Source organism: Dermacentor albipictus, chromosome 9 (assembly GCF_038994185.2).
Source record: "Dermacentor albipictus isolate Rhodes 1998 colony chromosome 9, USDA_Dalb.pri_finalv2, whole genome shotgun sequence".
NCBI lineage: Eukaryota > Metazoa > Arthropoda > Arachnida > Ixodida > Ixodidae > Dermacentor > Dermacentor albipictus.
This window is the reverse complement of record NC_091829.1, coordinates 110,885,657-110,906,012: the sequence shown is the minus strand read 5'-3', so window position 1 is coordinate 110,906,012 and position 20,356 is coordinate 110,885,657. Positions and strand designations below refer to the sequence as shown.

At 44.9% G+C, this 20,356-nt stretch overlaps 1 protein-coding gene across 7 annotated transcripts in view; it reads right to left on the bottom strand.

Moving 5' to 3' along the window:
- Positions 1–4,106: 4,106 nt before the first annotated feature.
- The window catches only part of Dab (DAB adaptor protein), a 115,666-nt gene continuing 99,416 nt past the window's right edge, over positions 4,107–20,356 (bottom strand). For 5 of the 7 annotated variants that reach the window (XM_070525245.1, XM_070525244.1, XM_070525247.1 and 2 more), the window contains exons 9-11: positions 17,148–17,279; positions 12,368–13,234; positions 4,107–5,462 (exon numbers count right to left, since the gene is read on the bottom strand). In XM_070525245.1, the coding sequence (XP_070381346.1) occupies positions 5,358–5,462; positions 12,368–13,234; positions 17,148–17,279 (1,104 nt within the window). In that variant the 3' untranslated portion in view covers positions 4,107–5,357. The remainder of the gene's footprint in view (positions 5,463–12,367; positions 13,235–17,147; positions 17,280–20,356) is intronic. The other 2 variants (XM_070525246.1, XM_070525250.1) reach the window with 2 other exon arrangements.

Sequence of the window (20,356 nt, the reverse complement as noted above, 5' to 3'; positions counted from 1 at the left end):
GAAAGTCAACCAAGGGAGCATTGGTCACAGGTCGTAACATGCACTACATGCACTCCACCTCAACTCCACGCAGTGCAGTGAAGCTACACAAGCGCCAGCCAATCGGAAATGAAAACAAGGTGCACATCTCTGAAAGGAGGAATTGCCCATGAACATCATCAGTTCTTCAGTAATCTTTTCATTCAACCTGCATCTGCATGAAAGGTTTAGTGACAGACAACAGATGAACCACTGTTTTTTGTTCTCAATCTTGATTGGCTAATGAAAACCATAGCTTTCCCACATTGCGTGGAATCGATGTACAGGCACGAATTATAAGAAAAGCATCAGAACTGCACAGCAGCACATCAATCTACCCAATATTAACCTCTAGACAAGAAATATTTGCTGTGCAACAACATGTCTATAACCAACTCGCAATGCACAGCTAAGACTGGGTACCTTTATTTCAGGCTTTTCATCACATGAAGCAAACACAGCTGGCCCTGCAATTCCTAATCTCATCCAAACTTTGTCGATAGGCTTCTCTTCCTGGCTCCATTATGTACCCAACAGCTAATACAAGTAATGCTCCAACATTACAAACGTCTGCTTTCAAAAAATGTACCTCTGAAGACAAATGTCCTTTTTACTTGGGATAGTTTACTGAGACAAGATAAGTCATATTCCAGTGGCATTTTAGTCTGTTTCTGCCCTTTATCATTGGCTGGAAAATCTGGGTGCAGCCACCTCCACCAGGCTTGAACAGCCAGCACAGCAAAACAAGACCAGAAGTGAGCAGAAGGAACTCGTTATAATACACTGGCTCTAGTTTGGCCTGGTTCTGCAATTAACTGAAACAAAATGCTTACCGGCACTTCCTACCAGGCCTCTTACATCATCCATCATTTCCACACAGCTCAACAAACATCACCAAACTCAAAAGTTCTGGTGACACAAGTATTGCACTGACTTGAGGTTCACGAGCACAAAAAATGCAACGTACAACAACTTTCGCCACAGGTGGAACTCAGCTAGGTGCAGTTTTCCATGTGACAAACGTGCCACAAATGCTACGAATGCACATGGCATGCCATCCCACATTGCCTTTCCTTCCATTAGAGGGCGCCACTCTGAACACTACTGTACACAATGCCTATGCACAGACAAGGTATGCCTCAACATGGGTGTCCGAACGAGACAATATGCATGCAAGAGGCCGCAAGCTTACCTAAGTGGTTATAAAGCATGGCTGCAGAGGTGCATCACACAAGGACTGGCAAAGAAGTGCCTAGCACTATGTATTGGCAAGCGTGCCAAGACAGCAACGATCACTTTTAATCTTTTAACTCCACTGCCAAGAAATGTAACTCTCGGCGATAAATCAAGCCTGTGTGACAACCTTTGAGTACTTTGTACAAATTTTCGTTCCGAACAGACACAAAAATAAAGGCTGTACACCTTGTGGTAATTGTATATGTCGAGTATTTCTTATAACGCACCAAGCATTGCGCAAGTAAAACTGCTAGGCATGCATGACCCTTTCCACATAAACCGCTGGCTGATTTTCATTCAAATTTCAGACAGGTGCAGAATTTTGCAGTGGGTTGAGTTTCATAACACATTGGCAGGCATTCCATGCCTATTTTCTTTTCCAACAAAGTAGAAGTGCACGTTGTCTGCAGTGATGCCACTAAAGAAAAAAATGATGGTTTTGCTAAAAACAGAATTGTGGTGCTACCTGTCACCGCTATTGTGTGGCGTGCCTTTTGCAGCAGTGCTGACAGATGGTGCCATCATTCCATTGCCACAAAATCAACATTATTCAAGTGGCATCACCTCAGGCGACATGCACTTCATCTGTATTGTGAATGAAAGAGGCAAGTAACGCTCACAAATGTGGCATGGAACTCTACCCACTTTGAAGTGGGTCGAACTATGTCTGCGCAAAACTAAAGTGAAAATCAGCCAGCGGATTATCTAGGAAAGTAACCCATACCTGGCTTTTATTATTTGTGCAACACTCAGTACTTGTGCTTCAAAGTAACGGCAATACCCTGGATATATTTTCGATATTCCTGCAGCGAGTTCCAAAAGAGCGACGAGTGTGGCACTGAGCATAACCAACGTGTAACCGGTTCCATTTGATGATCACGATAGCAGTACACACTCGAGAAGTTCAATCAGGCACATCAAAAGTGCATCAACATGCTGAAATCGTGGTAACGCTTTGCCTGGTCCCTGTGTTGCTTCTCTAGACCTTCGCTACAAAGACGCGATCTGAGATAACTGACTCAACGACCTTTCTTTCCTAGACTACGCTGCACGCACTAACTCTGCACAAGTTTGAAAGGACTTCACTCCTACGTGTGCCCACAGAGAAGGCAAACACATGCAGGCACTGTGCTTGGCTAAAACGTCTACTCCCAGAAAGCCTGGGCAAATGGTTATCGACGAACAGGTCTTGGATAGCTTCATGGTGTTTTGGTGTTGGCAACATTGGTACTTGCACATCTCGCAGTGCTCCCCCTTCCCCCCGTTTAACAGATCATAAAAAAAAAAACTTTACACTGCATCAATCACTGTCACAGTGTGATTAGGCTCTTTGTTAAAAGAAAGCCAAGACAGGTGATGCATTGCAATCTAGGGAAAAAAACATTTGAGGATGATGTCCATGTGATGCTGATGACAAAGCTTTGCCTAACCGCTTGAAGTCGTCCAACATAAGAGCGGTGCAACACAGCAAGTGCTGGCACGCCCTCTTTGATGAGGATGAAGTGTGCACCACAAATAACAATGTGTACAGCAGGCATTGCATATGCCATGCCACCACACTGCGTGCAACTTTGTACAGTTGGTAGCAAAGGTTTACAGAACATTCAAACCCATGACAAAATGCATCTCCGTACCCTCTACCGCCATGGCAGGTGCTGTCGAGAGGCTTACCTGCAATTGCAAAGCATGCATTCGTACTAACTGCTCACTACAGGCAATGCCACACTGATATAAGATACGAAGATGCACTCTGGCGCATGTTCTTATGGTCCATAAAGTTTTGCTGTCAACTCTACATACACCTTGGAGTACTATTTCAGAAAAGGTGACAATGGTCATATCGTGGAAAATACTGCTGTGGATGCACCACAGAATTTTCAATAATGCAGCAGTGTTTGACATCAAAAATGCACTTTGCATGAGTGAAGATCTGGTATAAAAAACGTCCTTTCTTGGAAGAATGGCATCCAAAGACATACGACAACACAGCCATGTATTGTGTATTTTCACACCAACTACCTACACTGACAGCATGCAAGTTCGAGGCTAAAGTATAGATACGGTTTGTACCGAATATTGCACAAATGAGAATGACAGGAGTAGACTGCTGTACTGGCTAAACTACTGGCTCGGCTACACTCAAATTTTAGAAAGAAGTGACATTTAATGGTATATTTTGTTTAATGTAATGTTTGGATGCCTTTTCTCAGCAAACATGCATCAAATGAAGAAAAAGAAAATTCCACATTGACTTATACTGACATTTATTTGTACGTGTCTAACGCACAGGCTTTATTCCTTCTCCCAGAGTTGATACTGGTAGGAGTTTGCAGTGGTATGCACACACGATGTCAAGTGGACAAAAGGCTTCATTGAAGGTCCCATTATAGACAAAATTTTGTGAGCTTGTAGCACAAGATGGCACAGAAAATTGGACAGCTCAGGCATCTCAATGCCCCTGCTCAAGTTTTATTTTCATAGTGCCTGACCAATGCTACCTACTGCCTACACACACACGTACACACACCATTCCCATAGTATCTACTGAGATTCAGAAAAGCAGTAGGTAAATATTGTATATAAACTCTGCAATCATGTCAATTGCATGTTTCCAGCACAGTTTAGTGCACAAACATGCCATCTCTGCCTTGTGACATGCGAACGCATCTGGCATGCTTGGTACCAGTATTGGATGTGTATCCAGTACACATGGTAAATATTCATTACACATCTGGTGCACTTTGTGCTCCCTTGCTCTCAGATCTCGCAAGCAAAAGCAAGCTGCTACTGCTGCTCCAAACCACATATATAAACTACAAAGCCACTCAGAGGTGGCAAATGTCAACAAAACATACATAAAACACACTTGTCATTCTTACTTGTAAGCCCAGAAGTAACAAAAGCGCTGCAATTGTGTTGCAACTGGAATTCGGCCAGCAAATGCAGCCCGTAACACATAGTAAAGCTTCAGCACACTGCGATGCCCCCTTCAAGCAACGAACGAGAGCTTATAGGAAACAATACCGCTGCCAAAAACAAAAATCAGGCCCCCATGAGAACTGGCAACACGATGGCAATTCCTCTGCGATACATTTCAAGATCATTCTTGGCGCTGTACATTAAACCAGCCAGCGTGTGAACGGTGGCACACCAACAAATGGGCTGGGCCAGGACGACAATCGGCATACAACGTGTGGGAGTCATTCAAAATGATGACCACCGTTAATGTGAGCGAGTTTCATTTCGGTAGCTCGGGGCGAAATTTGTGACTCGCAAACATTTCCAACGAGCACATGCTAAGCTGGAAGGCATAGAGGGTGACGACTCGGTTGTTATTACATGACCACTGAACAGCAGGATCTGTTTTACCCGCTGCAATGGCAGACGACTCAAAAACAATACCATTCCGATGACCGAAACAGAAACAAAACACAAATTCAACATACTTATAAACTCTCTCTCGTTTCGACAAATGGCCAGAAGCCATCAGGGTCTCCTGAAAACACACTGCTGCATTTGCTGCTGCTGCAGCCAAAGTTTTGCGTGAACAGTGTACAAAATAGTGATTTACATTTGGCCTAGGTCCACCAATCTTCTGCTGCAGGCGTAGCAGCATAACAAAGAGCAGTGTGTTGTGAGCATTTGATTTTGCACATGGCAACTCGCTTGCACGTGGCCCTCACTTTCTCTATGATCAAAGCGTTCACACAGAAAACAAAACTTTGGGACGCAAATACCGAGGGAGAGCACCAGGAACTGTTCGGGATGACAAACGCCTTAAGCAAGCAGTAACAAGGCCCTTCCCCTCTTTTTGAACCAAACTTCAGCAACACCACAGGTTTTTCCCTGCACATCATGCAAACACAACCACAGGAGGCCCGAGTTTGCAACATTTGAAGAGCAGGGCCGGGCAGGGTCTTCCCCATTTTCTATCCTAGTCTAGAAAAACAGTTCTGAGGGCTGATGACGAGCGGAGAAGTTGGGTTTCCTCTTGTAGACAGGTAATGAGGCATCATTTTGGCGCTTGAAGCTGCGGGATGCAGTCGGACGAGGTCGTCGTCTGCGCACAATTTACAGGTTGACCCAATGGTTGGCCCAACGGGTCAGCGGCCAAAGAATGCTGTCTGCGGTGACACGGGCCACGGTGAGCTGCTCGAAAGCCCAGGCAGCAGGGCTGGCCTGGCTTGGCTTGCATTGGCCGAGAAGTCCTGCAATGTAGACACTGTGCTCTACAACCTTCATCCAAGAAGGCTTTGTGAAACATAGACAGCAAGGGGATTTGAGGCTTTTGTAGGCTTTCCTCGCTTTGCCAGAGATATAAGTTAAAGCCCCCCCCCACGTACCAGTCCCAAAGGAGACACAACAGGAGGAAAATCTGGGGAGATACACAGTCGCATCTCAGTTTTCAAAATTCTTTCCCGTGCACGGCAAGTCGTATACACAAATGCGTATGCCATGACTGAAGGGGATATGCTGGTATTGGGAGAAAGGAATGATTTGAGGGTTTTCACTGATAATAACGCAGGTGTGGCATTATCTGTTTGCATCTTGCCTGTCAGTCAGCAATGCATACGATACACAGCATCATGCTAAGCCCATGTGCCCACATCCATTAGGTAGGTCATTACTAAGATCAGAAAATTCTGAGAACCCATTACCTTCCAGATTTCAGTGAAATGAAGTTTAGCTGTATTCAAGTGAGATGGGGTTCATACAACACATAATAATATCATGCCAGGCAGGCATAACATATAAACCAAATAATTAAAAGAGCTCTTAAACAAAATAAGAGACAAGGTGCTAGATGACATGCACAGAGCACCATATCTACAGGGTGTCTGCTGACCAGGAACACCAGGAAAACTTGGAATTCTCAGGGATTTTGAGTAGCCTGGAAAAACTCGGGGAAAACTCAGGGCATTTGTGCATCTATCAGGGAAAATTATCTGTAATTTTATTGAAAGGGTAGAAAGTTGTATGAATGCTGGCTCGAGTAACAGACAGGAATCGTAATGAATCGTCTTTGATGCCCTTTCGTCGGCTGGAGGAGTTGCCAGTGTACAGTCAATGACCGACTTTCCAGATTCCCGATAATTTGGACGACTACCACCACATACCCCATAGATTCGATGTATCAGAACGTCTGAAATTTCGGATGCAAGAACTCTTCGCCGTCCAATTTTCCGGATGTTTTGCCGTAACCCCAAGTCCGAAACGGCATTAATCAAAGCCACCACTGCTGCCATTTTGATTGCCTCGCCGCCTCAAACCGGTGCTTTCACAAGCAGATACGCTGGCAGCCGTAGCCACCACTGTGGCAACACTAGGCCTAGCCGCTTCGATGTTCGCTATGAAGCATCTTGCCGTTGGGTGCTGTGTTTTTTATTGAAAGAATTCGCGACTGTCAGCAATGGCACGGACTCCACCTTTATGGCCCTTGCGATTGGTTTAAAAGCATGGAAAGCACGTAGCGTTGCATAATGCAGGTTAGTGAAGCATACGCAAAAGTATTGCTGTGAAGCATAACAAGAGTGGGAAGGGGCCATTGCCACGGGACACAGTATGTATTCCTTAATTATACATGCGTGCACCCAGTATTTCCTGTCACAGTGCGAGCACCGATATGCCTAATACGTGTACTAACAGGCCTTCAGAGCATTTTCGAATGTGCCTGTGGCAGTTTGAGCCCTTAAGGGCATTAAATGACATGCATTTATTTTTTCTAACTGGCCGATTTTTCGGACATATTCGCGGCTCCTAGTTGGCTGATGCCGAGATGCAAGTGTCCCCCATCCAAACCAAAATAAACTCTTTAAAGCAGTGAAACACAGCACTGAGGTGTCGTGCGTGGGCTGAGAGTATGTCAGGACAGTTGAGGTTGACTTACGAATGGTTGAGAGAGAATCTCAATTGTGACAAAGTTTGGGCCTCATACCACTGAGCTTGCTATCAGTTGATATAAATAGCTCATATTTAAAAAAATGGCTTCTATATTCTCCTCTTTATTCGTATTTGAGAATGTCAGACTCGATCTGCAATTCTTTTCGAATACATTTTATTTGCTGGGCATTTTACTAACTCCTCCCTTCTATTCTCTTTTTGAATAACATAAACACTACTCCTTAGTTTTCAAATTGAATTAAGTCATTCTTTTCTTGAATTTTTTCATATGCCTACTAGACAGTGACAGCATCGGGTGATATGGTTTCAGCCCATCTAAAAGAACGTAGTTCTGCATAATCGTAAAACGTAGTTCTGCATCACTCAGGGAATTTCGCAAAGGCACCAAGGGAAAACTTGGAAAACTCAGGGAATTTGGAAATGTCAACTTGGTAGACACGCTGATCTATAACATGAAACACCAAAGTGACATAAAAATTACATAGGAGCACAATAATATGACAGTGAAGTAATAACTATAACTATACAAAAGGAAATCAAGTGGGCCAAGTAGCACAGTTCACTATAAAATGCAGAACCCATTGACTGTGGAGCCTCAACTGTGCCCTTGGGACAAAGCAACGACAAAGAAATAGCGCAATCAATCACAAGGCCATTTATTGCACCTTTCATACGCCAATTCCAGCTAGCTGGTTCACTAGAAATGGAATATGCTGATAGGCGCACGACAAATTGAGGAAGTTTGACTCACTGCGACAGGATGTCGAGCAAATATGTTTGCTTCATGCCAGACACCAATGCCTAATCACGTGTACAATCACGCGGACAGTGGCGTGTTCAAATGACCATGTTCATCTATTCTGGTGCCCCGCTCCGGAGCCTCTCACAAGATGGTCCCGCAAAGCATGCCAACAGGAGTGTGAACAAGCCCGTGTGCTTCACAAACATCAAGCCAAAGGGGAGAGGCTACTCGCATTTGCACCCAAGTAACCCTGTCGTCATGTGGCGTGAGCAATGCACACTTGTGCCATCTCTCGTACTGTTCTGCAACCACACCGACCGCCGGCAGCGCTCAGCTATGCGGCGAAGTTAGATTGCAGGAGATGAGAAAGCCAAGCGGGGAAACCAACATAAGGGGACGCAGGAGAGTCGTGCGTCCTCACATGACAAAGCATTGCATTCTTCGCTAACAGATATATCAGAAAACCTGACACCCATAATTAATTGCGTGGGACAAAATTCTATGCCCCTTCCTACCAAAATATTTCTATACATTTTCCTAAACCTGGGAACGGATGCTACAATATCTACATATGTATCCTGTCTAATATTTTGTTCAGTTGCCAACTGTTTTATTACTCCTTTCACATGTTCGCTTTTAATGACCACTGAAACCAAAGGCCAGTGAAAACTGTCTGCCTGATTGCCTTCTTTACAGACTCTTTTCGTGCAGTAGCTTGCACTAGAGGAACGAGATGGCACTACAGGCGATGAGCTGCATGTAACCTCAGGTGAAAGCATGTAAAGGCAACAAATGCGAAACCATTACCACATACTTATAGATCAGTGCGAAAATAGACACAGAGGTAGAAGGGTACAGGACGAGCGCTGTCCGACAATTGAAATTTATTGAAATGACTACGTGCACCAGCATAAGAATACCTTAAAAAGAACACCGACCTCTCATCTTTCAGTGCATTGCAGATCATGTGGGTGCAAACCTTTTTTCAAGAAAAATGGCATTATCATCAAGCACAAAGACAGAAGGGCTCATGAACTTGCTGAAGCCTCCACATAGAAAGATTGCACAATGTTTGCGTATCTGACCCATTGTCGTTTTGCTGGATTGTGAAACACACTTGCTCAGTAACTATTTCCATGTGACTTAGATTTCCTGTGCACGCAGGTAGTTGGTTTATTCGTGTTTTCTTTTTTAAGCTTTTGTTCAATAAATTTCATTTGTTAGTCAGCGCTCGTCCTGTGTTCTACCTCTGTGCCTTCTGTTGTTTTCACGCTGATATAAAAGTATGCATCCTTTCCAACTCGGCCATCTTTCTATCTAACAATTACCGCATCTACACTGTTACCGTGCAATTAGCTGCCAGAAGTGCAACTGGGTTATCACTAATGCACTGTACTCAGTTCATGCTGCAAAATGTGGCACGGAAGATGGGAAGATCAACCTATGCAGTAGTTGGCTGCAAGGATACGGACAGGTATATAAAGGAATGGAATGAATCTGTGTGGCCAAGTTCATGGACCACTACTACACAAAGGCTGCTCGTGATGCCGGCCCTCCACATACACGGCTTTCTTCGAGGATAAAGAAAGTTAACTCATCCCCAAACACTGTGTCGCTAACCTTTAGAGAAAGGACTTCAACCTCGGAACGCAGGCAAGAGTGAGTACCCCTCATTACACAGTGACAAAGGAAGTAAGGCCATTTCGTGGCAGATTAAATTTCTCAGGCATTATCGACACACATCCCCCCAGACTCACACTCAAACTTCAATGTGCAGAAGCATAAGTGACGACTACACCACCACACAAACATTTTGAAGCTGAACGCTGATTTAATTCAGAAGCAGAAAGTTTAGACACCTTGGAATACATTTCTAGGCCCGTTTCTAGTAGAAGCAACATATATGCTGCTCACATCAGTCGGACAAGGCGTAATTAGCTTCAAAGGTGATTACCTGTCCTCTGAATCTGTGGCCAAAGCTTTGTGTCGTCCACCCAGTCACCATCTACAATATCCGCCAAAACTAGGGGTGCGCTATTTATTCAAACCTTTCGAATAACGACTCCAAACTGTCCTATTCGATTCGGTGTTCGTATCGCATAGTCACTATTCGTAATAGTAAAGCCTCGTTAATTTGAACTCGATTAACTCGAAATCCCAGATAATTCGAAGGTTTTCTGCAGTCTCGTATTTTCCAATGTAAATTTGACCGGATAATTTGAACCGGCGGCCTAGGCCAACCTGGTTAATTCGAAGATTTGGGGTGCTATGCAGCAATTCCTGATCGCCATTTCACCGCAAACCCGCCAAAACGACGGCCATTCGGAGCCGCGAGGCAACGCCACATAGCAATCGCGATTATTTATAGACGAAGCGCCCAACCCATAGTACTGCTAGCACAAAAATCAGTCCACGGTATGCCCCAGACACCGCCGAAACGTGCGCCTGCAGAGGAGGAGACATCTTTCACTGCAACGCAGCGGGCATACCGGATTTTGTCACATGCTCTCGTCCCCCACTCCGCACACTCCTCGCAGTCGCAGCAGTCGCAGTGTCAGCGTGTGTACCGTGCCGCTGCCACTGGCTGCCATTGAAACATTCTCTCTCTGCGCCTACGGCGATGTGTGTGCGCGCAACGCCAGTCTGCGCCGTTTCTTTGTGTGCAGTGGGGTTAGGGGTGTTGCAGCTAGCATGGTGTTCTTTCTTTTTTTTTTTTTTTCTGAACTGTGCAGAAGTGCCAGTGAGCGAAGATGCCAAAGTATAAGACTTTAACGCTGCAGCAGAAGTTCTGCTTGATCCAAGAAGCAGGTAAGAGCACTTGTTTCAAGACCTAGTTGGCTGACAGGCACAGCGAGCGCAGCGGTCTATATGAGCTTGCGAATGACAGACAAGCTCGTGGATATCAATTATCATTGATTTTAATGTTCCTTGATAGCAAGCGTGTGAATGTGGTACAGTTCAAGTTCATGCCATGCATTACAATGGATCCAAGTACAACATACCTTTGGATATAACAGACTATTCTTCTCACTTAGCTTGGTCTGCCTACATTATCAATACAGCTAATTCTCGTTTTAACAGACCCGACTATAACAGACAAATTTTGCTACAGCAGACAAATTTTTGGGGCAAATTTTGTCTAGATGGCGTAAATACAATGTACTTTGCTACGGCAATATGCCTGTGCATGTGGCAGTGCACTGCACGAAACTATTTCCGCCGGCTTGCTGAATTTGCAAAAATGAACTTTTTTTTAAAGGAATGAATACACCAGCAGCAAGCTTTGCGCAATGGCGTGCCAAGCAATGCTTCACTGGCGATGAGCTCTCGTGTCAACCACGCAAGCAGGCCACCGCCACCTATCGCTGTTGGCTCAGTGGCGAGCAAGCGCCGAGGGTGCTGCTAGGCCTAAGCAGCTTCGAAGCTGGTTAGGCTAACGTACTATTCAAGGCGTCTAGACCGCGAGGCACATACGTGATGCAGTCTTGTAATTTTGCATGCAGTGATGAAATGGCCAGATGCAGGCTCGCAGTTGAACTTGCCTTGCACCACGGTTCTCCCTCGTGCTGCAGATTTCACATTGGCTGTTGCTCGTCACGAATTGTAAAATTGAGACATCAGTTTATTCTACCGGCCACTGTTTTGTGTGAAGAACAAATTGAAGCCGATGTTTGTGTCATCGTCGGTGACGAGGTACCTGGGCCGAGCAGCCTGTGGCATGGCGGCAGCAGTGGCCAACGACCGTTAATCATGTCGTTGTGCGGGGAAACTGCCATTTGTCACCAACCAGCATGCAGAAAATGGCAGACGGGATCATGCCTTGCCACATGGTTGTACGATTACCACATAACCCCGTTTATGCATACCGGTAGTTAGTGATTTTCATTTCGAGGTTTTTGTTCTTTTTTGCTATTGCTTATGGGTTATACAGCGGTATATGCAAAGTTTCGACATTTCACAAAATACTACAACCCTGATTTAAAATAGAATGGACTTTGGATTGTAGAAGTAGCCACTCATCAATGAACTATTCAGTGGCACCCTTCCTTTTACCAATGGGTGTACATTGGGTTGCGCAATAAAGTGTGACAGTTCATGGTAATATTCCACTCAGTTTTACACAGCATATTAAGGACGGACGTCCGTTCCTTAATATCGTCTGTGTAAAACTGAGCGCAATATAACCATAAACGTTCACCAACTAGCCCCCTTCATTGCTATACTAAGTGCGACAGTTGTTTTGGCTTAGTACTGATTGGTTGTTTCGCAGCAGTCTGGTTAGGCCACACCTTGGGAGTTGGCCCTGCGAGTCCTAACACGGATATAACAGACGTTTTTTGCTGGATTACCACAGTTTATTATAACAAGCATCAACTGTAAATACCGGCATATAAAGAAAGGTATAAAATAATGAAAAATTGTAACCGCAACTTTAGGTAAATCGAGCTTTGTCGATTGCTGCTCTCTCACCTGGTTGCCAGAGGCAGAAGGCCCAGCAAAGAACTCATCCGCAAAAGGGTCCTGCGCTCCACAACGGCTGAAGATGTTGCTGCTGCCCGACGAGGAGGAGGACGTGGCTGCCGTGGCTGGCCGGGACGGTGACACAGAGGACGCATTGCTGCCGCTGCAGAAGCCTTCATCCGGTGGTGGAACTGCCAGTGGCGGAGGCGGCGGCGGGAAGGCCGGTGGAGGAGGACCCTCATCTTCTTCCTCCTCCTCGAACGTCTGCCAGCCGCTGACCGCACTGCTCAGCGGTACCGGCGGCTTCCTGGGAGGGCTTCGGAGCTCGCCGAAGGCCCCGTGGTTCCTGCCAAGACTTTTGGACAAGGGGCTCAGGGGGCTCTTCAGTTCACCAGAGTTGGTTCTGGGCTTGCCAACACCATCAACCAGGGACTCAAAGGGGCTCCCTCCGAAGGCGACGAGGTCGGGTTTGCCGCTAACGTCGGAAAAGGGGTCCAAGGGACTACTGATGCTTGTGCTGTTGAGCTTGCCGAAACCCTCGGACGAGGAGTTCAGCGGGCTCTTCAGCTCACCAATGCTGGTGTATTGGTGTTTGCTAACCCCTTCCGTGAAAGAGTCAAGTGGGCTCTGGAGTTCATTGAAAGTGGACTGGTGCCTGCTGCCACCATCTTCGGCCAAGGGGCCCAGGGGGCTCTTGAGCTCTCCAAAGGCGCTATGGCGATGTCTACTGCTCCTCCCACTGCCTTCGGACAAGGGGTCCAGGTCAGCAAACAGGTCTGGCAGCGGAGTCGGAGGCAGGGAGGCCGTCACCTGGGGTGCGGTGCCAAATGGCAGGGTCCGCGGCGGCGGCACGGCGCGGTGCTGCTGCTGCGCTGTCTGCAATGGTGAAGAACGCTGCACTGAAGCAAAACATCTACGGCTCCTTTGCTTCAGGTTTGGAAGACAAGGGTTATATAGACAAGGTTATATAGGGCTGTCCCCTATATAACCTCAAATCACTCACATGTGCTACACAACATAATCTGCAGCCTGGTTATCTCCGATGTCAAGACAGGCCCATTAGCAAGTTGTCCTGTATCCGCATTTTTATTCTAACGATGTTACAAGCAGATTTTGCCCTTATTGCTGGTTTATTTTGCCTTAAATTTTGTGACAAGATCCCACTTTTTTGTCTACAATGTTATATGAAGCATTTGGCCTATTTGCCCTTTTCTGTTGATCTAGAAAAAAAATAACAAGATACTGTCACATGCAAACCTGACCATGAGAAAAAAGAATGGCTACAGGTGCAGACAATTAACTGAAAGCCTAGCTCGATGAGGCAAACAGCAATGCCAAGTGTTTTATTGAATGGTGCAGCCGAAAAAAAAATATGCAGCAATATTTGAGCACGAACGAAGATGCAGTAAGTGCCAATGTCACAAGGACTAAAAACAAGGTCTACTTGACGTTTTGACGGTACAGATGACATATGGACAAATTGATATGGCCCCAGCCGTATCAAGCATTTCACAAGGGTCGGTTCTTGGCCCTCTTTCATTTACAATAGTATACAGAAATGACTTACCCAATATCTTCACAAGTTCGCTTATTTACAGATGACTGCATTAACTAAAGCAAAATAACCAACACTTCAGATGTATGCTTTCAGGCTGACTTAAATAACGTCTCTGAGTGGTGTCGCACTTGGCAGATGTAAATTAATGCTAACAAATGTGGATCTCCCGTACAAACAGCCTGCCCCACAAATGCAATGAATGACCTTCCACTGCTGTCTGTAACATCATACTGCTACCTTGACATCCACATAGTTAGCAATGTGTCCCAGAAACAACATATACGACACACAGTATCTAAAGCAAACCATACCTTAGGCTAAAGAAATTTTGACCTTGCGCCAGTTTCATTAAAGCTATTGTTATACTCCATATGGATTCACCCTGTGCCATTTCTCCCAGCCTGCTGAGACGACCAACATAAGATCAACATACCCCGACATAACACCGTCGTGTGTTCACTGTAATTTTTTCCACGAACTTTCAATGAATGGAATAATCTACCCAAATCAATAATTACCACTCGAGACCACCTTCGCTTTAAAAAAGCACTGAATAACTTGCTTTGTAACTTGTAATGATGCCTGCTCATCCTTTTGAAAGCCATGCACTGTGTATTTTTTATGTAATGAGTATTTTTGCCATTTTGTTATATAGTCTACTGCTTCTATATATGCATTCTTGGTTATGCGCTATATTTGCTCTTTCTTTTTATTTTGTTTTTCTTTGTTTCTTTGCCCCTACCCTCTGTAATGTACCCACATGTAGCTTGAGGGTGATATAAATAAATAAATAAATAAATAAATAAATAAATAAATAAATAAATAAATATGCAATCCTGTTAATGTAGTCTTTAAGGAAACTGCAGTGAACAGGCAAAGAAAAAGCTTACAGCTGTCCGAGTTTAACCGACTTTAGTTAAAGCCCCTCAATTTTCCAAAAGTAGCGCCATTCTTAGATCTTTCCGCCACCCCGCTCACCCAGGCGCTTCCTCCTCCACTCCTCCTGTCGCCCCAGCCTCCTCCGCTCCTCCATTGGCCAATCTGTGTCACGTGAAAGTAGGCCCCGCGCTTTTGTACATTTTTTTCTTTCCGGCGCAGAGCAGGCGCCGCGCTTTTGTATATCTTTTCTTTCCAGCGCGCTGCGACCCCCATTCTTGGGCCTGCGCGACGTAAGTACGGCAGGCGGTTTGAAGGAGCGCGGTAGTTTTATACAATGTGTTAGGGCCGAGTGCTTAATTGCGATGCCGTGCTGCTGCGCCTACGGTTGCCACAATAGACCCAGTGACGGCAAAAAGCTTTTTGCTTTACCATCCGCCGGGCACAACGCAAAACGAAGAAAAGTGTGGATTCACAAGATCGGGCGGGCTGACTTCGAGCAGGTGGCAAAGAATGCGCGGCTTTGTGAAGTGCCACGGCTCCTCCAACCTCTTCTTTTGACGCCCGTGTCAAAACGGGCCCGTGTCCAGTGCATTGGGGGCGCGTTAAAGAACCCCAGCTGGAAAAAAATTAATCTGGAGCCCCCATTATGGCATGCGTTATGAGATCGTGGTGTTGGGATGTAAAACCCAAGAATCAACTTTTTTTCTGTCGTGTGTGCCTTGACTGCTCCAGTTAACGCAACACTGCTTCCTTGTGGAAACTTACAACGCAAAAGAATACAGACGCACGCAGTATACAGAGATAAAATTAGCACTTCAACAAAAGTGTTGCTGGTGCCAATGAGGGGAGGGGGATAATTATTTTCTGAACCTCTTTCCAGTTGTCCCATCAAGTTCCTTCTTTTTTTTCTATCAAATTCTAACCATTTGTACTGTAATAAATAAATAACGATTTCATATGCTAGTACGTTGTTCAAATTATCTATACCGCCTATGTGTGGAAACGTTGCTCATGGCCACCACAACCTGTGCATGAGCTACGTACATCTGTAAAAGGCGCGGAACAGAAACGGCCCTGCTGCCAGGCATTGCTGACCGCAGACAGTCGGAATCTCTCACGCGCCGGCCGAACAAAAGCATCCTGCAGGTACGTAAATTAACCTACGAAACCACGTGCACATACTTTCACGCTGTCAAAACTTGAAACTCTGGTAATTACTCGTGCGTCTGAGCACACCGCGTGCTTGTGTCGTGTTTCAGCAACACGAACTTTCAACGTGCGCGCGCTTTACTCCTTAAATACGCCTTGAATAATGGTGCTTTTCTCTATTTCTTCCGCAAATCCGACACGACATTCTTAAGGCCAGTTACCGACTGACAAAGCAAGATCTAGATTGAAAAAACTGCTCCGCAGGACTCGAACGAACTTTTCCGCGGATTTCCTCCCGTAGCGTGTTAGCCGTCGTCTGCTACGGGAGGCCCACCACCAACGGCGCCACCGTCGAGGCCACGCCGAGCGGAGGAGGAGGGAAGTGAATGGCGCTACTTTGGGAGATTGAGGGGCTTTAACTTTAGTCACTCTCCAACTCCATGGACGAAAATTAGTTCCACAATTCATCCTCACGAAAGTATTTTCTGTGACACCTACAATGCATACCAAAAGGCCAGAGTACCTGGAGTTCAAGGCACGATTTCAAGGAGTTCAAGGAGTTCAAGACACGAGTTCAAGCCACTGGTCGCAGGCCTTAAGGCAGCAGGTGCATTTCCCTTTCGGCTGTGTCACGTGTGAGTTACACAACATATATCTGCTACGGTGGCTCAGTGCCCATACATTGCTGCACTCTAAAGCCCAATGTTGCAGGTTAGATTCCCAGCCACAACAGTCACATTTCGATGGAGGGCGGAATGCAAAAGAGCTTATGTACCGCGCTTGGCACCCCCGTTACAGAACCCCATGTGGCCAAAATTAATCCGGAGCCGTACATTGCGCTGTCGCACTGTGCTGTTTCGGGAAGTTAAACTTTAACTTTATCAAAAATAACTTTACTTAAGCTTTCTCTTTACCCAAAACGTATAATACAGAACCACAATCCCTGCTTTAAGGGGGTTTTTATGAAATGGCAGCCTCCAAGCAATAAGAGAGGAGCGAAGATGAATATTCATTCATCTTCGCTCTACTGCATTTATTAACAAAGAGCTGTCTTCTGGCCAGGGTGAGGATTCGAGATAAAATGATCGCTTCTGCTACACAAGATGAGGAATTTGGATAAAAATTAAAGTTCCTGCAGGCCGAGACAAACAACAGTGGTGGGACGTCAGAATTTGTGCACCATATCTGTACACCGCTGCTCACCCCTGCAAAGGCGGTGGACTGTGAGGTGCGCGCAGTCGGAGGCGGCGGTGGCAACAGAGGCGGAGGTGGCCCCACGGGTGTTGCTGGCTCGGAGAGGAAGGCACGGGAGCCGGGATGATGATGATGATGCTGCTGCACGGGCCGGCCAGGGGTGTGCAACACAAGACAGCCATGAGGCCCTCCCCCCCTTTGCTTCTTAATTACATGGATGTATCCGAATAAAAATGCCTGCCTCGGTAGCTCACTGGCTATGACACTTTATCGATAAGCACAAGATCACCTGTCACGATGTGGGCAGAAGCACATGAATGCTTGTTTACCAAGCTTTAGGTGCATGTTAAAGGTGATCAGAAATTAAATGGGAGCCCTCAATTTAGGCTTGTTCGCAGAGCATTCTATTTGCCAGAAAATGACCGGTGACATAGCAGAGTGCCACAAGCATGGCTTTTGAGACCATGGTGCATGTGCTGCTGTGATTGCGGAACACCGCATCTCAGAGGCCATGCAAATTTGGTGCTATGAAGCTGGATCTGCTAATAAAAACACTATGCTAGCCTATCGCTGCCCAGCCCCAGTTTCACTGGCACAAAGAAGTCATAGCAATGACGTAGAGCTTGTTGCTACATTTATTTCTCCCACTATTTTGATGCCAAGACTCACCAGTTTTCATTACGCTGAAAGAGTAATGAAAGTCGTTAAGCTTGGAGAAGGGAGGTGGGGGTAGTGAAATGGGGGCATGAACTATGTGAAGCAACTTCACATAGTTCACCCAACTTCTCATGCTTTTTTAAAACAGCTGTGATTTGCAGTGTCTATCTTAGACTACAGACATTGCATCGAAATTACTTTTTGCAAAGCTCTCCCAGCACATTTCCTATTATAAAACAAGTAGCATACTTTTAAAGGCACTAAAAAAAAAGAGAAAAATTTGCTGTTGACGCAAACAACTGTCCTAAATCTGAGTTTTTTTTTTGTTTTTTTTTTTTAATTTGAAGCGTCACAGTCATAATGAGTTAATAACTGATGGCTGCGAGCCATAGAAGTGCCAATTCATACTGTAATTTAAATTGTTTTTCACTGAGAATCTTGACAGCAGGTCATCTACAGATTTATGCAGATTTTAGCAAATACAATGAAATTTCCATGTTTTGGTGGAATCCTTGCAAACAAATGGTAATACTGGTGCCATGGTGCCCGTACAGTTGATTTATTTTTTTTTTCTTTTTTAAGTTTCTAAAGGCTTGCACAGCTTTTGAGCTATGAAGATCAAATCTCTTTAGGTGTTGCTTATTGCTCTTATTTATTGCTTTATTTGTAGGAAGCTCCTATACACTTGACCTCACTTTAGGAACAATGATTTGGCAATAATTTTGATAGGGACACTGACACTCCTTTTTCTACTAGTCATTTTTGCTTTTTTCGTTAAATGAAGTCTGAAACCCTCCAAACACTATAAAAAACACTGGCAAGCATTACAGGGACATAACGAATTTTCCAGAGTACTCGTTCTTTGTTTCCACATCCAGGAGGTGAATGCATCATGATACGCTGACTCATGCCATTTCTGTAATCACTGTGGCTGCCACACGCAAGCCCCATGATAAGAAATATGTGAAGCACTCTTGTTTACCATATTTTTATGGCAAGTGTCATGATACCTAGTCTTATGGCTACACAAAATGTCGGCAAGTTTTCCTGTGTGTCATGACACTGCAGTAATGTCAATGATGCCAAGTCCAGTATGTTAAGATCAACTTTAGTACCAAGCAAGGTGCAGGTCTAAGCTAGTCGATTCGACATATTTAGAGGGACATTAAAGGCAAATATTAAACCAAGCTGAAGTGATAGATCAGTGCTCGAGATTCTTTGAGGCGTCGATATTGATATGAACAGAGCCTTAATAATCGAGAAATTTAGGTAAATGCAGGACTTAGTTAGAGGCTCCCCCGGGAGATTCAAGCACTTGCCCAATGACGAAAGCACTTTTCAGTTAAATTCCGTCGCTAGCAGTCAACCATTCGTTGCAAAAATATCCTTGTATAGTATTAAGCCAAAATGAAATGCTACTTGTCCAGTTCTATTTCATTTTTTAGAAGAAAGAACTCACTGGCTTTACCCTTTACAACGAGGCGCGCTTTCAAGAAGTTTCATTTTCGCTCGACTCCATGCCGCCCACGCTTTCGTGTTTCACTCGTTTCCTTATCACATAGTGCTGCGATGGTTTTACTGGCTTGCGAAGCTCGCGCAAATTGCAAGTAGCAGAGAATTCAACTTCCATATGGCATTGGAGGATACCCGAACGGTCTACGCCACTTGATCAAAGAGCAGCTGCAGCGGAAAATCCACTGCTCTGTCTTGGCTCAGTACCGCCGCTGTCTATCGGGCACCGTTTTACTCACCGACAGCAGCAAAGGGTGGTGATGGTATACTGCAAAGTCACCACTCCCCCGGTTGGGTGGCAAGAGACTTGAATTTCGAAAAGGCATTCGAACCCTTCAGATGCAATTTTCTCGTAAACTAAGTCTTTTCTTGGCGCGAAACAAGTGTAGCGAAGTTTCTGCAATAGTATTTAAACAGTCCATGTTGACTTAGTATTTGCCTTTAGTGCCCGTTTAAATTAACGGCATGATAGCAAAACCTGGGCACCAGAGAAGGATACCTTAATGTGATTCACGGGCAACTACAAAAATGTACAAGTGTACAAGTGGAAGAAAGAAAATGAGAAAATGAAAAATATCCATTCAAAAGGCATAAAAAAAGGAAACAGCATACTTTCTATTGCTCTATCTCAGAATGAATGAAAGTTTTTAAACTTGTAACACGGAATCTCCATAATGTAACATGCATATCGTGTTGACTTCACTTCTTTTGTTTTCCTTTTTTAAGTAGATTTCTTCTATATCACTTTGGGCTTTTAATTAATTAATTTATTTCATTTGTAACATGCATTTATGTAGTTGTCTATAAATCATATAAAAGCATATGTTTTGAAAATAATAAACCAGTTGAAAACCAGTGCTAAGTCCAAGTTTTACTTTCGCACTTAAATTTAGTGCCAAATTAAAGTACCTTCTAAGACACTTCAATTTGCCTGATGCCAAGTTTTGACCGTGGTCATGTCAAAACTTGGCAGTGCACTCAGCCATGAAGTCACACCTACTAGCTCCTGTCGCAGCTTTACTATTTTATAAGAGTTTTCCAACCTCTGT